General features: G+C 55.7%; 1 protein-coding gene across 1 annotated transcript in view; it reads left to right on the forward strand.

The window, feature by feature from the left end:
• The window catches only part of LOC118528540 (uncharacterized), a 148,496-nt gene that overhangs the window by 9,052 nt on the left and 123,047 nt on the right, over positions 1-16,397 (forward strand). The window contains exons 5-12 of the mRNA XM_078074038.1: positions 202-367; positions 453-587; positions 1,222-1,402; positions 3,405-3,550; positions 8,874-8,977; positions 11,190-11,355; positions 14,961-15,146; positions 15,279-15,431. Coding sequence (XP_077930164.1) covers positions 202-367; positions 453-587; positions 1,222-1,402; positions 3,405-3,550; positions 8,874-8,977; positions 11,190-11,355; positions 14,961-15,146; positions 15,279-15,431 — 1,237 coding nt within the window. The remainder of the gene's footprint in view (positions 1-201; positions 368-452; positions 588-1,221; positions 1,403-3,404; positions 3,551-8,873; positions 8,978-11,189; positions 11,356-14,960; positions 15,147-15,278; positions 15,432-16,397) is intronic.

Genomic DNA, 16,397 nt, shown 5'->3' on the forward strand with positions numbered 1-16,397 from the left:
CCCTTGTGTTTGATTCAGAAGTTGCTGGGGAACCCAGCTGAAGAGGGAAGCAAGGCTATTTGGGAAGATGCGGGGGTTGGGGAGGCTTCCTTGGCGGGCCGACCTAGAGCAGGAGGAGCAGGGATACCGTGGCCCCCACAGTGAAGAGGTGGCCTGGTGCCTTGGAGGGCCTCTGCCTGACTCCCGCCCGCCTGTCCCCAGCGCCGCCCTGGGCCGCCACCCGCTGCGCTTCGTCCTGCAGGCAGGGCGCGTGGCCCGCCTGTGTCCCCGCCGCGCAGAGCCTCGCTGGGCGCTGAACGTGAAGCGCGCGGTGCTGAGCCTCCTGCAGGGGCGCCCAGACGCCCGCGGCTCCCAGACCCTCGAAGAGGTGAGGCCGGGGGGAGCCTGGAAGGGGTGGGGGCAGGGAGCTGACAGGGGGCTGACATGGGGCTGATGGGGTCCCGCCCGCCCAGGTGGACGTCCTGGGCAGGTGTCCCACCACATACCAGCCACATGGTGCGGGGCTGCGCAAGACCAAGGACCTGGCCCGCTGCTCCCTGCGCAGAGTGCGCTCCTCCCTGCGCTCCCAGGCCCTGCCCCGGGAGGAGGTAAGTGCCCCCAGGTCCTCCCGTCCCCTCCCCCAGTCCCGTCTTCCTTCCCCTCCTCCCTCCTCAACTGCCCCCTGCCCCGTCTACACCATCAGTCCCTTTCTCTCTCCTTCCCTCCAAACTCCTCTGCTCCCACCCCTCCTCCATCTCTCCTCCCCCTTCGTCCTCCCTTCTCCCTTCCCCACAGCTCCTCTCTGCTGCCTGGCCCCCCACTTCCTCTCCTCCCTCCTGTCCACAGCTCCCTGCAGAGAACGTGTTTTGTAAATAGCACCTTTCTGGGGAAGGATAAGAGGTGATCCTCGGTGCCCGGTGCCCGTAACTACTATTAGACAAAGTCTTGATATCTGGCGTCCCATGCAGCTACCTCTGCTGTTTTTCATTTTCCAACTGAGGTTTTATGACCTGTTCCTGGGACTTTCTTGCTTCCCTTGTGCTCGCCCTGCCCCCGTCATCCTTTGCTTGGGCTGGGGTACTACAACCCAGGTTGGGGGGAGGGTGCTGAGGTCCCGTGTTGAAGCTCCCAGTGCGCCCCACCTCACTCCCTCCAGCCCTCCAGGGGCCCCATCAGCTAGGTTCCTTCACAGCCTGGGCCTCCCCTGAGCCCCTGCCTCTCCCCGCCCCTGTGGTCCAGCAGGCTGGCCTGGCCTCCCAGCTGACCTGCTTCCAGAGTTTCCAGGCTGGCATGCTGAGTGTGGCCTCTTGCACGGAGCTGGACACCGTGCGGCCCCTCTCTGAGAAGGCAAGTGGGGTGCAGATGCAGACGCTGTCCTCGCTCACCCTGCTGCGTGAGATGTCCCTGGATCCGGCCGTCACAGGTGACCAAGCGTGGATATGAGGACCCTCAGAGGAGCCTTGAGACCTCCTTTGGTGGGGGGGCTTAAGCAGGCCTAGGCTCTATCCCTCTGTCCCTGGCTGTCTTGAACCGTTTCTGAAAATGGCTATCATCAGGAGAGTCAGTCTCTTTTTCTAGAAGTTTCTCTAGAAGTTTCTGCTGGCTCAGCTGGCTCAGGCTTGGTCTTGACCTTCTCCCAGGGTGTTTTCAGTGGAGATAGAATCTTCTGGTTCCCTGCTTTTGTGAGAGAATTCTACCTTCCATCTGATGACCTGACCATTTTGGGGGGCAAGCTGACTCAGCTTTCCTGGTTTTCTGGAAAGTCTCTGCCAACACATGAAATTCCCTGGAGCTTGACTCTCTCCTCCAACTTTGCATGGAAAGAAAGAAGCAAGGCATGCATCTGAGGAAAAAGATAATTTTTCATGATTGAAAACTGTTTCTCTGCATAATAAAAATGCTTCTTACTGCTAACATTTGGGAAGGATTTACTTGGGCCAGGAGCTGTGCTGAGTGTTTTATGTGGATTATTTAATTTGGTTTTTATTATGAGCCCATTAGGAAGGTACTGTTATTAGTTACATTTTCAAATAAGGAACTGTGCCTCCAAGGGCTAAGAGGACTTGTCTGAGGTCACATGGCTAGTGAGCGGCAGAACCAAGACTCGAACCCCCGCTCTGCTCTGTAGCCCTGGCCGGGAGCCCTGTGCTTCTGAGCCCAGGCTCACTGCTCCACCTTCGGGAGAACCTGGCAGGTGGGACCAGAGCCCTGCGGCTTCCCAGCATCCTCTCTGGCTCTATGGAACACGGGCTAAGATCCCAGCCTGACCTGCCTCCTGAGCTCTCCCTCAGGCACCTTGCTAGCCGTGACGGGGCATCTAGTCGTGTCTAGTTGGATCTTCACTAAGATACAAGTGGTTTTGTTTTTTTTAAAGATTTGGGTTTTTTTTAATTATTTCTTAAAGCTTTTATTTATTTATTTGACAGAGAGAGACAGAGAGGGAACACAAGCAGGGGGAGTGGGGGAGGGAGAAGCAGGCTCCCCACTGAGCAAGGACCCCGATGCGGGGCTCAATCCCAGGACCCCGGGATCATGACCTGAGCCAAAGGCAGATGCTTAACTGACTGAGCCACCCAGGCGCCCCTAAAGATTTATTTATTTTGAGAAAGAGAGAGAGAGAGAGCGTGTGAGCAGGGGGGAGGGGAAGAGGGAGAGAGAGGGAATCTCAAGCAGATTCCATGCTGAGCACAGAGCCCCACGTGAGGCTTGATCTCATCACCCTGAGATCACGACCTGAGCCGAAACCAAGAGTTGGATGCTCAACCGACTGAGATACCCAGGCGCCCCATACATGGTTTTATTTTTATTTTTAAATTAAAAAAAATTTAATTTGTGTGCTGTACCGTTAGTCCATTTAAAGTGAACAATTCGATGGCTTCTAGTATAGTCACAGAGTCATACACCTACCATGGCAACCAACTTTGCAACATTTTCGTGATTCCACAAATTTCACACCCGTCTGTCATCACCCCCTGTCTCCCCGAGCCCCGGGCAACCACTGGATTTGCCCAATCTGGACATACCGGGTAGATAGAATCATATAGTATGTAACCTTCTAGGACTAGCTCCTTTCACTTAGTATGTTTCAAGGTTTGTCCACATTGTAGCCGATGTCCGACCTTTTTATTTCTGATTAATCTTTGATGGAATGGATGGACTTTTCATGTTTTCTCTCTCAATCCCAAGAGGGCTTTGGAGGTAACCTATTTGACTATCGCTCACAGATGGGTATAAAGGTTGTTTCTTTCCCATCTTTTGCTGGTAGCAACAATGCTGCCATGATTTTCCTTGTGCATGTCCCCACCGCCACACCCCCATACCCCTTGTCGGAAACATGCAGAAGGAAGCATTGGTAGGGTTGGGGGCGGCTCTCATGGGACCTCCTTCTTATTCTGGCATTCCCCCATATGGTCCTCCGCATCTAGTGCTTCCCATATCAGATCTGGACGATGGAGATGTAACTCCAAGCAGCCTGTTGTACGAATGGGAGGAAACACAGTCTCAGGCTACGGTGGTCACAGTGGCCGCATCAGTGAGGAAACTGTGCCTGGCTCAGACCACGAGCTTTGAGGTAAGTGCTTTCTCCAGCCCTAAGCCAGAATCTGCCCTGGGTCCCTGAGACACCGTGTTCTTTTTTGCCAAATCCTTTATGGTCTATCCTCCTAGATGTTCAGGATCAGGGCTGCTACGTACAGTTGCGCAGGTTGTGCACTGCACAGCTGTGCCTGGTTACAAAAGCAAAAGAAGGGGAAGAGATCTAGCTGGTGTGTGCCAAAACTTGTGCCCCAATACAGGTAGGAGATGAGCAAAGAGGAGGCCTTTCTTTCATCTCCTGTTGGGCTCTCAGGCTGGCATTCTGAACGCAGTAGGGATGTGGCTGAGTAACCACTTCAGACTAGGAGTCTCAAGCAGAAGACACTGGAGTTGAGACCTGGGGTGGTCTCTTTGAAATCTAGGGGGAAGGAGCTCTGAAAAGAGCTTGGAAAGGAGCAAAGTCTGGAGTCTGAGCCCTGAGGTTGGGTCTGGGGAGCAGGCCGCCCAGCCTCGCTGGAGTTGGACAGTGAGGACCAGTGGGGCCGGCTCCCACAGGGTCTCATGGTCAGGATGATTTCTAGAATGTTCCAGGCACATAGTGATCTTTGTCCCACCATCCCTACCATTCACAGCTCTGGGTGCCACCACCAGTGACAGTTTGGATGACTTCCACCACAGCCACGATTTCTGCCCCATCTCAGAGTTGCTGCTGACTTAGCGTGGAAGCCAGGGCTTCTCCTGGAAGGCGTGAGAGATAGGGGGATTTTTCTGACTCAGGCCCCAGTGCCTGTGTGCTGAGAAGAACAGAAAGGGGTGTTTTTCCTCTGGTCCCGTAACAGCCTGGGAGGGTTCACACTATCCTTGTTTGTTTATTCCGGAGAATACCCGTTTCATTGGCTGCTTACCCAGGACCCAGGATTTGGGGAACCGAAATCGGTCATTCAGGGGATGAGCAGAACTGGGGCCCCGTCTCCAGCCGTAGGCATGGTGCCAAGTGTTCCAGGCACACCCTTGCCCTCCAAAGCTCAGCTTTCCTGGCAGCACTTGGGCGTGGGGGCTTCTCAGATACACACGTGCCCAGACCCTGAGCCTCGATATTCTGACCTGGCAGGTGTGGGCTGGGAACTGGCATCTGGGTGCGCAGCTCTGGGTGTCTCTGTTTCTCTGGCGGAGTAGGGTACAGGACGATGTTGGGGGGCCAGTGCCCAGCCAGCCATAGCCCTCAGAGCCAGGAGCACCCTTAGGCTGGAATTCTTTGCACCAAAGGCCCTCCTGGGTGCCCTGCCTTGGTGAGGTGAAGCGTTTCTTCGGGAGTTTGTGCAGACTGGGCCAGAGGCATCCAGGCGGGGGTGGGTTGGCCTTCATCTCCAGGGGTGGGGCTGAGATGAGCAGACCCCTGTGTCCTGCTCGGCTTCAGGAGTGCCTGGAGTGCTTGAGTGGGGACACCCACATACCTGTGAACCAAATATGCTGGGCCCCGGGGGCTTGGGGGACAGGTAGAGCAGGGAAAGAGGGGGAGGGGCAAGGAGTCTCTGGCATGGGCTGCAATTTGAAATGATGGATGGTCTGGGAGGGTTTCCTGGGGAGGTGACCTTGAGTAGGGGTCTGAAGGACCTGCAGAGTGGGCTGTGTGGATGTACGGTAAGGGTTGGGGGGGGGCAGAGCACATACGCTCCAGGGCAGGAGCTGCTGCTGGGGGAGTTCAAGGCTGAGTGGCAGGGGGGCCGGTGTGGCTGGAGCCTGGTGGGGAGGGCAAGAGGGGGCCCTTGGCAGATCACTTTTTCTCAGGGTAGTGGGGAGACTTGGAGGGTATTGTGCAGAGGAGGGAGGTCACAATCTGATGTGCGTTTTAACGCTTACACACTGACCAAGGCTGGAGAACAGACTGAGGGCCAGGTGGGATGCTGGGAGCCCAGCTAAGAGGCTATTGCAGTAACGCGGGGAGACATGACATGAAGGACGGTGGGCTGGGGGGCAGGTGGGAGGTGGGGGAGAGAAGGATCAGATTCAGAAAAACACTGAGAAAATATATTTTTTTCATAATATATTGAATATGTAGGGAGATTATATTGATTGTACTTATTGACTACATATTAAATATATAGTAAAATATATAGAATACACAGACTATATTATATGTGTATATACTGAGTGCATATTGCATGTGCACACAGACACTGTACATTTTGTGTACGTATGGATATATAGCGGAGACACCTGCAGCTGGGTCTTCACTGTTTAGTGGGAGCCGGGCTCCCAGCTTGTTGATCCATGGGCCTCACCTGGGGCTTTTGCAGGAGTCAGAGAGCAGCCCAAAGGAAAGGGGCGATCTGCCTCACAAGGTGGTCCTCCAGCCAGTAAGTGACCGGGCCAGCTGTCAAGCCAGGCAGCCTGACCCCACAGCAGGGTTCTTACCTTGACACGACTGGCCCCTTGGGCCAGATCATTCTTTATTGTGGGGGTCGTCCTGTGCATTGTAGGATGTTAGCAGCACCCCTTCCCCCGTTGTGACCACCGAAAGCATCTCTAGGTGGTGCCCGGTATCCCCATTTGAGAACAGCCGCTTTATTTGCTGAACCTCCTGACACCCTGGGAAGCCCCAGGACAGGCCCGCTTCTTCTCGTCTGGCCCCCAGAGCACGCTCTGACCCCCTGCCGCAGGCCTGCCCCTTCCCTCCCGGAGATTGGCAGCACCGGCCCCAGAGGGCACAGGACGGCTGCTCTGTATTTATAGCTCGAGAAAGGAAGTGAATTGTTCCCACTGGGGACGTCCCCCGGGCTGGGGGTGAGTTGCTGAGGACCTTGTTCCTGAAAATGGCTTTTCAGGGATGCCTCAGTGCACACCAAGCAGCTCCTCGGCCCCCCGGAGGGCTGAGGGGACCCCGCTTGGTTGCCCAGGGGACCGACCTCCCCGGCTGCAGCGTGGAATGCCCTTGCCCCTCCCCATTATTGGTGGGCAGGACACAAGATTGGTTTTTCGGTCTGGAAACAAAACCAGGAGTCTGTTCAATCGAGAGCAAATTCCCCAGCCTGACCCTCTGCAGAGAGGCCCAGGAGCTTCGACGTGGGGGGCAGCGGGCTGCGTAGCCATGAGCATCAGTGGGCGATGCGGGGGGAGGCCCGAAGAGAAGCAGGGAGGATGCCAGGGAGAGGGCACAGCTCACGGTTACCGTCCGGTATTCTAGGAATAAGGAGCCCAAGCCTCGGGTCTTTATTAAACACCGATTGTATACAGCCAAGGATTTGAGAGACTATGTAGACCATGGTGTATCAGAGCTGATGGTGGGAATCCAGCAGGCTGGTTGCTAAATGCAGCCATTATTATCGATTGGGTTAGAAATAAGTCCCGTTAGAAACAAAGGTGGTGAGTACTCAAAACCGTCGCCTGCCCGTGACCTCCACGCTCAAGGTCGTTTGCACCTGCTGTCGTGGAAATCGGATGTGCTCCGGTGCATCCGTGCGGCTCTTCCCGAGTCTGCGTGCCATGCCAGCACGTGGACAGCTGGAGAAGGGCCACAGCGGGAGTCGTGGCACCCTGGAAATCAGCAGGTGCTACAGATCAGGGCTTTCCTTTTTCTTGTGTTTTTTTGGGTGTTTTCTTTTTGTTTGTTTTGTCATTCCCCGCAAACACCCCCACGCCCTGCCAGCCCGGAAGACACTGGTTAAGAGTGTGGGTTTAGGAGCTAAGTGGCTTGGGTTCAGTTCTCGACTCAGGGCTGAGACTACTGACACCTGACTTAGGTGCTCAGAGAGTCGCGAATCTTCTCTGTTAAGTGGGGACAGTGACAGCTGCTCCCCATAGGGCGTTGTGAAGGTCAGATGGGATGACGCATGCACATGGCCTAGAATAGTGCCTGGCACACGCTGTACAAAGTGACTGGGGCTGGTGGTGGTGGTAGTATTGTGTGTCCTTGTTCTTAGTGGATAGGCTTCTCCCTTCTCTCCCTGCTGGAGGGGAAACTGGAATGAGCTGCCGAGATCCTTCCTGCCATGCCTGGCTCTGGAAAGCAGTCCTGATGCCAACACTTGGGGCTGGAGGCCTGCCTGGAGGAGGAGGAGCACACCCGGGTGGACACCTGGCCCCCCCCAGGTGGGAAGATGCCTGCCCAGCCAGGCACAGCGGTGTGCATCCTTGCTGGAGGACATAAAAGCATGCGTGTCTAAGCCCAGAGAATCTTGGGTTCTGCTGGGGAAAGCTGGAAGGAAACAGATCTGACCCATCCAGAAGGCAGGCAGCAGGCCTGGAATCAAGAGGCCCTGGGGTAGCTGGCCCAAGCTGGGGGTCCGGACAGAAAGTCTTTAAGGCCGACAGCAGTCAGCGCCAGCCGTGATGGTGGCAGTCACCCCCAACAAGGGCCTGGCTTGGATGTTCTGCACAAGGGAGCAAAGGCAGAGCTGAGGGTAGCCACCAGCTCTGCTAAGAGAAGGCATGTTATGGGAATGCTGCGTGGACCCTGGGGTGGAGGCAGGCATGCTGGCAGAGAGGTGGGTGGGCTGAGCTGGCCAGTGAGGGGCCTGGTTTGCAGCCTGTGTCTTGCTGAGCCAAGCTGTGTGCATGGGAACTGGGTCCCCACCACTCACAGCACGGGAGGCCCGAGGCTAGGCACGCTGCTCCCAGCCCCAGCGGACCCCTGGCTGGCTGGATGTGTGTGGGGGGCTCACTCCTGGCCTTGGCCAAGCCTGGGGAAAGCGTGGGGGCTGCCAGCAGAGAGCGAGGACCAAGCCATGTATCTCCTGAAACCTAGGGAGTGCATGCTCTGAATACAGTTCTTTATTTCCCTGGGTGTATTTGGACCCTCAGCAGCTGTGCTGGTCAGGCCTGCAGACAAGGGACAGAACCTGCAAAACCGTTCTTAGCCATCGCTGCTCGTAATTCTGAAAAAACGTTCTTGTATTTCTTTTTCTTGTTTATTATATTTTTTTCACTTAAAATATTAGAAAAGATTGCCACCTCACTATATGAAATCTGCTAAGACTCCTTAGGATAACTAGATCGTGGTCCTGGTGAACACTTACTGAGCTTTTATCAGAGCGTAAAGCCCACAAATGCAGATAGCATGTCTGTTTTTCTCCCCACCGTGTCCCTAGTGCAGGGCCCGACACATAGTAGGCACCCAATAAATGCTTGTTAAAGAATAAAAATGGCCCAGCCCATGTTCCAGGGATTCCGTGGAGAGGAGCCCAGACATGTGGCCGCATTCCATTGGGTCTCAGGACACCTTAGGTGGAAGATGCTAATGCATTTCCCACTTTCTTTGCAGTCCCACCTGAAGGCAGGGGAATGGCTGAGATGAGCCTGGGGCTCCCCTCCTCCCCCGGGTTGCCCGGTGTCTCATGCTGCCCCCCCTCCCCGATTCCTAGTCCGCAGAACTCTTCCTGACGCTGGTGTCCGAGCTCCAGGGCCTCTCCCCAGATGAACTGATGGCACTCTGGCGACAGTCTTCCTTTAAATGCCGGGACAATTGGTAAGGACCTTTCTGTTGGGGGGGGGCAGGAGCTGGCTGGCAGTCCTGGGGGTGGGGGTGGGGGCTGGCTGGTCTTGACACTGTCCCAGGTCCCCACTGAGGGATGGATGGTGATATCTCGTTTCCTCTCATCCCTGGGATATTGACTTGTCCTTCAGTCTGGGGATGGCTGCCAAGAAGGTGATTAAGCTGGGAGCTTGGAGGTTCCCACGGGCCGAGCCCTCTTGGGACTAAAGCTGAAGGGCCTGACAGAATAAATACAGGCTTTGTTCTCTCCCCAGACTGGGACCCTCTTGCCGAGAGCTGGAATTAGCATTCCAATGTGCCTTGGGTACCCCTCTGCCCGTGGGTGGGGGTGCCGGCCAGGCTGGGATCCCACCACCTGGATTCTACTGATGTGGGGCCAGCAAGGGGGTGTATAGAGACCCCGGGTGCCAAGGGGGGTCTCCGAGGAGCTCTGTGAGCTCGGGGCTGTGCAGGGGGGGAAGCGTGGGGCTCCTTCCCGAAGTCCAGCCGCTCTCCAGTCCCCTGAGATCCAGACGTCTGGGACTTTCTCAAAGGCTTTCAAAAAGATCTCTAAAAGGTTATCAGCTCCAAAATATGAAAAGGAAAAAAAAACCCCTGCAAAATGAGCATTACCAAATGTCTAACTGAATGACTGCAAAACCAAATGGCTAATGCATAGTCACCTTCTGAAGCCTTCTCTCTGTATTCTCTCATTTATTTTTATTTTTATTTTTATTTTCTTAAAGATTATTTCTTTGAGAGAGAGTGTGTGGGGGGAGGGGGAAGCGCAGAAGGAGAGGGAGAGAGAGAATCTTAGGCAGGCTTCATGCTGAGCATGGAGCCCAACGCGGGGCTTGATCTCATGACCCTGAGAGCATGACCTGAGCTGAAATCAAGAGTCGGACACCCCTGTATTCCCTCATTTAACCCCCACAAGGACCCCCGTGGGGTAGGTGGCTTTATTGTATTTCCTACTTTACGTTTGCGGAAGAAATCCAAGGCACAGAGGAGTTAGGAAACTGGCCCAAAGTCACACAGCAGAGTTGGGATTTGAACCCAGGTGGTCTGGGCTTCTTCATCCAGTACCTATGGGCTTAAATAGAAGTGATGTTTGACTGAGGCACCGTTTTTAATTATGTCTGGTGTAGGCAAGGGCCTGGGGTCTTCGGGAGGAACTGCCCGTTTCCACGGTGACATATACCCTGTTTGCTGTTCTGGATTTTCCTACAAGCCTGTGTCTCCTGTGCCCATGTAGATGTTGGGAGTCAGGGAGGCGGGAGACCCATCCCAAATCTAGGAGTTTCTGACAAGATGGATCCTCTAGAAATTCTCTTGCTTCTCCTGCCGCCTCCACTTCTGGCCAGAGCGTGGTTTCCCAGGGCCCACATCTATAGGGAAAAGAGGAGTTGCAAGGGTGGGAAGTGGGAAGAACAGGTAGTTGTTACTCAGATGAAGTGACGTCTGTGTTCCCAAGGACTCCTGGGCATGTCGGGGCAGGCTCATTCATCAGCATTCCCATTTTCCAGATGAGCAAACTGAGGCCAGAGACCGTTTACAGCAGAGAGTGGGTATGTGGGTCAGGGTGGGGTGTCAGGTCCTCTGCCGTCGCGGGTGTCACTCATCAGGGTGGTGGGGGACCCTGTCCACCCACAGCTATGCACCCTGCTGGCTCACGGTGCCTCCCATTTCTGCTGTGCCCTGGGGACCCTCCTCCCATTCGGTCACGTCCCTACTCAGAGCCACCATTGCATAAAAGTTAAAAATCTTTTCTGAGCTTCTGAACCTTTCTGCAATCTCAATAAAGAAAAGAAGAATCCTGATGGTGACCTTGGGCAGAGAACACGAGTGGCAACCTGCTAGCTGTTGGTTCCTGTTGGATGGCAGGGGTGCTTGCTCCTTGGTGATCGTGGCAGCTTTCTGCAAGTGGGCTGGGCTCGTGTTGCATGAAGCCGCTGTTTCCTGGTGGGGGGCAGACCTGCCAGGGTTTGGACTGGGCTGCTCTTGTCCCCGTGGACCCTAAAAGCCAGGGCCCCAGGCCCGCCTTGGCCCCTTCCAAGGTGTGTGATCCTGGACACGTGCCCATCGCATTTCCTGGGGCCTCAAAGTGTTCCCCGCATGACCAGAGTCGGCCTCGACGTGAGGCCTGGAAGGCGCGCCGCAGGTGTGGGCCATCTCTGTGACATCCCTCGGTGTCTCTCGATCTCAGGCAGCCGCTGGTGGACGCCCTGCCCTCCTGTGGCACCGAGCCCTGTGTGGGCCTCATGAAGGACCTTATCGTGTCCGGGGAGGTGGAGGTGGACGAGATGGAGGTGTGGCTCTGGTCGCTGGCCCTTGTCCCACAGCCCACGGATGCCATGGTCCACACGTTGCTGGTGAGCCCCTGTTCCCCCACCCGGCCCTCTGTCATCCTTCCCCCACTTGGCTGCTGATTGGACACAGGGGGTGACCTTCTGTCGGGGCCTTGTACCAACCCCTCCTGGTACCCGTGGGGACAGACCAGAGAGATCTTGGGTTCGAGTCTCAACAGTGTCCCCCCCAGCTGTGTGATTCTGAGCAAGTGACCTAACCTCTCTGAGCCCGTTTTTTGATCTGGAAGATGGGGATAGAACAAGTACCTCCCTCGTGGGCTGGTGGTAAGACACAGGATGATGCGCGTAAATCGATTCTCCCAGAGTCTGAGCACTTTAAATGAGAGCGGCTCTTGTTATTGTAGACAAATATGTCTACTGAGTCTTGAAACCAAGAAGCGTGTGTGAAGGTGGGCCAAGGGTTTGCAACAACCTGGGGGTCTTAGTTAACCCTGACGAAGCCCCTGGGAGGTGGGTGCTTTGATGGCGCCCATATGGCCAGAAAGTGAGGCCCCAGGAGGCTGGCAGCTTGCCTGAGGTGGGGCAGCTGGTTCCCCCCTTCTCCACAGGGTGTGTGTCCTCACTTGTCCTGGGGGCACCATCACTTGTCATCCCTCACCCTGCTGGGCCAGGCTGGTAGTGGGCGAGGATTTAAAGGACACCAGCAGGGAGCAGGGGTGATCCAGATTCGGATCCCAGCTCTATCCCTTAACCATGATGATCTCCAGCCAGGCACTAAACTTTTCTGTGCCTCAGTTTCCCCATCGTGGGGTGGGGGCAATGCGTAGGGAGACTCTGTAGATGAAGGAGTTGTGATGTGTGCCAAGTGTCATGCACGTGGCAGGTGTCAATGCTGTGACCCCTTGTCAAAGATACGCGGTGAGCAGAGCCGGCGGGGTCCCTCGGCTCACAGAGCCCAGGATCTTCATTACCTGCCTCACCTGTCCTCCAGACCAGAACTGGCGCCTCTCCGGACGGGTTTGCTCGTTCTCTTGTCCGGTCCATAAGGACGCACGTGTGCCGGGCGCGTGCAGGGCCTGGGCTGAGGGTGCGGGCTTACTTTTTGCAGCCTGACAGGGGTAGGGAGAGGAAGGGATGAGGGGCCAGGGAAAAGAGGGAGGGGCGAAGAGAGGGGTGGAGGAGGGAGATGGGAGGCAGGCAAGAGAGTATTTTAATATACTTTTTATTGTGGAGTGATTTTAGGTGTTCAGAAGAGTTGCAAAGCTCATACAGAGTTCCTGTGTGTCCGTGGCTCGGGGTCCCCAATGTTAACATACGACGTCACCAGGGTGTATTTGTCACATCTGAGAAACTGACATTAGTGTGTTGTTATTAACCAAACCCCAGCTGTTCAGATCCCACCACTTTCCCCACAATGTCCTGTTGCACAGTCCCAACCAGGGTACCCCGTTGCGGGGTGGGGGGTGGGGGGTGTGTTTTAAATTACACATTAAACTACACAATCAGGAGACTGCGCTAAAGTGTTCTGTTTAATGGTTTTACACCCGCGCAACCACTCCTAGAAGAAGATTGGAGGACATTTCCTGCTTCCCCCCACTTTTCATGCCCCTCTCCATCCGTGACCCCAAAGGTCACGGGGATGCTGACCTTTTTTGGCCATCGCTCAGTTTTGCCTGCTCTTGACCTTCACACTGTGAACTCACGTGCCCCTGGAGTCTGGCTTCTTCCGTATTCTCTGTGATACGCGTCAGTGCTGTGTGTGCGCGTGAGTGTGTATGTGCGTGCGTGTGCATGCATGTGCGTGTGCGGACTCTGTTCCATTTCTGGGCGGCATTCTACCTCTTTGCCATTTCTTCTCTGAATGGTGTCTCTTGAAGAACCGGAGTTAGAGGGTTCTGGTTTGGGAAATGCAGCCTAGCCGTCTGTCTGAGCTAGCGCTTCACCTCCCCAGTGTGCTGTCACTTCCTGTTTTTGTTTTGTTTTCTACCAGCTTTGTGGTTTGGCCTTTTGGGGAAGGTTGGTTTGGGGCAGCATGAGTGAGTGTTCAAGTCCAGTGGAAAAGGGAAATCGGTTGTAGGAGGGTCCCAGACTTGGGGATAATTTTATCTTTTCATCTTTAAACATCAAAAAAGCGAGTGAGAACATGTTAAGCAGACTTGTTTTCACTGAAGCATAACTAAAGCTTTCCTAAGTGAGAGATTTTTGCTTTAGGAGCTGGTGTTCTGATTCCTGTGAAGTCAAGGAAGGCTGACAGTTCGGGGCAGCCCCCCGGGGCAGCCATCCACCCAACAGGGTCATTACTGTCTGGGCTGCTCCGGGAGCCCTGGCCTGAGCCTGGGAGTCCTGGTCCTGCGGGTCCCGGGGAGGTGAGCCCAGGGGCTACAGCTGCCCAGCCTTCCCCACAGCGCTCCACCGCGCCCCTGGCTCCATCCGGGTCCTGGGAGGGCCCAAGTCCACCCCGCTTACCATCCACAGAACTAGAGGAGGCGGGGGCCTCCAGCAGGCGGGAACCCTCCTCCCACGTGCTTGAGTGGCTTCTCTGCACTTTTCATAACCGCCGCGCTCCCTCCCCTGTATGCAGAAAACCGGGAGGGTTTGTTTTCATTTGCCCAATCTAGAATAACGGTGGATGTGCTTTTCCAAGCCGCACATCCCCTTCCTTTTGTGAAGAAAACACACACAGAGACTCACATGCCCTGAGGACACTCACCTGAGGCCGTACGGAGCCACACACACCCGCACACTGAGACGTATGGAGACATACACCCAAGACGCACGCACACATACCTGAACGTGTAGATGTCCACACCCAGACATATCATAGATGTACACCCCCCCAGGATACTCACAGGGACAAGTGGGGACATGCACCCCAGGATACATTGGGTGCACACATACACACATTAGGACACGCATGTATGTGCATGTATACACACAAGGCACACACTGATGTTGGCACGTGCACACCCATCTGGGAATACACCTGCTCACACATACCATCCAGATGAGTTCACACGTGCTAAAGTAATAGAGACTTAATTCCCAGTTCTGTTCCTGCGCCGCGTCCCTGCCCTTGGGCTTCAGCATGCTGGCTGTGTGCGGGCACCTGCCCCGTGGCCCCAGCGCCCTGCTGGGTTCTTGCCGCCCCGCTGCAGTGAGTCAGCGGAGAGCGCGTGGTGGGAGCGTTTACACCGCGGAAACTGGCAAACGCTACACGTGAGGACTCGCGTTTTCCCGATTGGGTGGGTGGGTGGGATGCTTGCTAACCACTTACCCTAACACCTCTGGCCATTCCACCGCGTTCTGCTCAGACGACCTCACCACCCCCACCTCGCTCTTCCAAACTGGTGACCGAGCCCAGGAGTTCTCAGCCTCAGCACTGTTGATGGTGGGAGTGGGCACTTCTCCATCGTGGGGGCTGTCCTGTGTAGTAGAGGGCCTTCGGCAGCAGCCCTGGTCTCTTCCCGCTGGAGGACTTAAAAGCATGCATGTCTAAGCCCAGAGAATCTTGGGTGTTGCTGGGGAAAGGCAGGGTGGGGGGCCCAGGCCTCTGGCTTTTTAGGAATCTGTGTGCAGCCAGGGTGGGGGCCCATCTGTACGTGGCGAGGCCTGTGAAGGACCACTCACCAGCCTTCTCGGCTCGGGTGGGGGCCGGTTTCTGTCCCCAGCCACTCCTGCAGACCTCGGGGACCAGCCCCAGTGCCTTCCTTGGTATCTCAGCCCTGGCGCACAACCTCTGTGCCTCCCTGGATGGGCCCTGTGGACACCTACCTGGCGTCGGCTCCCTCGTGAGGATCCTGGGAGAGGCCTTGGGTGCCAATTGCACCTTCCAGGAGCCGTCGGATGCTGAGCAGGTGAGGACAAGTGGCATCCCGGGCACAGCCCCTTGGTGGGGCCTGACCCACGCAGGGGAGCCCTAGGCTGCGCAGGTGGGTGGGGCGAGCACCCCCACCAGGCCTCAAGGCCCCGCCACAATCTCGTTTCAGCTCCAGCTCGTGCTGAAGGCGATTGGCAACGCAGGCCTGGCGGTCACAGCTCTTACCCCCACACTGAGCACCTGTGCATCCCAGAGGAGCTGCCCCCTTGAGGTCCGGCTGGGGGCCATCCAGGCCTTCCGGAGGGTCCCCTGCTCTGCAGACGTGAGCTCCTGAGTGTCATTGGCTGGGGTGATGATGGGGCGGCAGTGGGTCTTGAACCACCGTTTGTTAATTCCCCTCTGTTTGGTCATTCATTCATCACATGTTTACTGAGCACCTGCTATGTGCTGGGCCCTGGTGTGAATACGTGTCCAGGGCTCTGTCCTCATGGAGCCTGTGCCCGGTGGGAGGCAGATGCTTGGCCAGTAAACACACAAACAAGTGTATGATTATAGACCATACAGAAGGCATCCTTTGCTGCACACCCTCTTGTTCAGGGGGCAGCAAGCTCTGGACCACGGGCCCCAGCCTCGCTTGCTGCCGGCTCATCTGTGTGTCGTCTCAGGCTGCTGTCTTGCTATCGCTGCAGAGTTGAGCAGTGGCAGGAGAGACCGTGTGGCCCACAAAGCCAAAAAAATTTACCATCTGTGCCTTCACCAAAAAGTTTGCTGACCCTTGGACCAGTAGCTCCCCTCTCGTTGTGAGTCAAAACCAAAGTCTTTACGGCGACCGAGCAGGGCCTATGTGCTCTGACCATGGGCCCGCTTAGCACCCCATGGCTTCATCTCCTAATTCCCTCACCCCCCACTGCTCTCCAGCCACACCGACCTGCCTGTTGTTCCTCAAACACTCCAGGCCCACTTCTGCCACAGGCCCTTTGGATGTGCTGTTCCCCCTTCCTGGGATGCTCTTCCCCTGGACATCCCCAGGCTTCGCTTCTTCACTTCCTATAGGTCTTTGTTTAAAACCCACTTTCACCGTGGGGTCCTCCTTGGCTATTTCACCTGAAATTGCATCCCCACTTAATTTTTCCCTCTTTAGTATGTAGCACCTCATGTGTTCTATATTTCACATCTTATCCTTGTTTGCTGTCAGTCTTCCTGCACTAGAATGTAAGCTTCAGGTGGCTCCCGTCACCTAGCACCTAGCTCCTTGCCAGGCACATAGTAGGTGCTCAGTAAATAGTTC

Source organism: Halichoerus grypus, chromosome 6 (assembly GCF_964656455.1).
Source record: "Halichoerus grypus chromosome 6, mHalGry1.hap1.1, whole genome shotgun sequence".
Taxonomy (NCBI): domain Eukaryota; kingdom Metazoa; phylum Chordata; class Mammalia; order Carnivora; family Phocidae; genus Halichoerus; species Halichoerus grypus.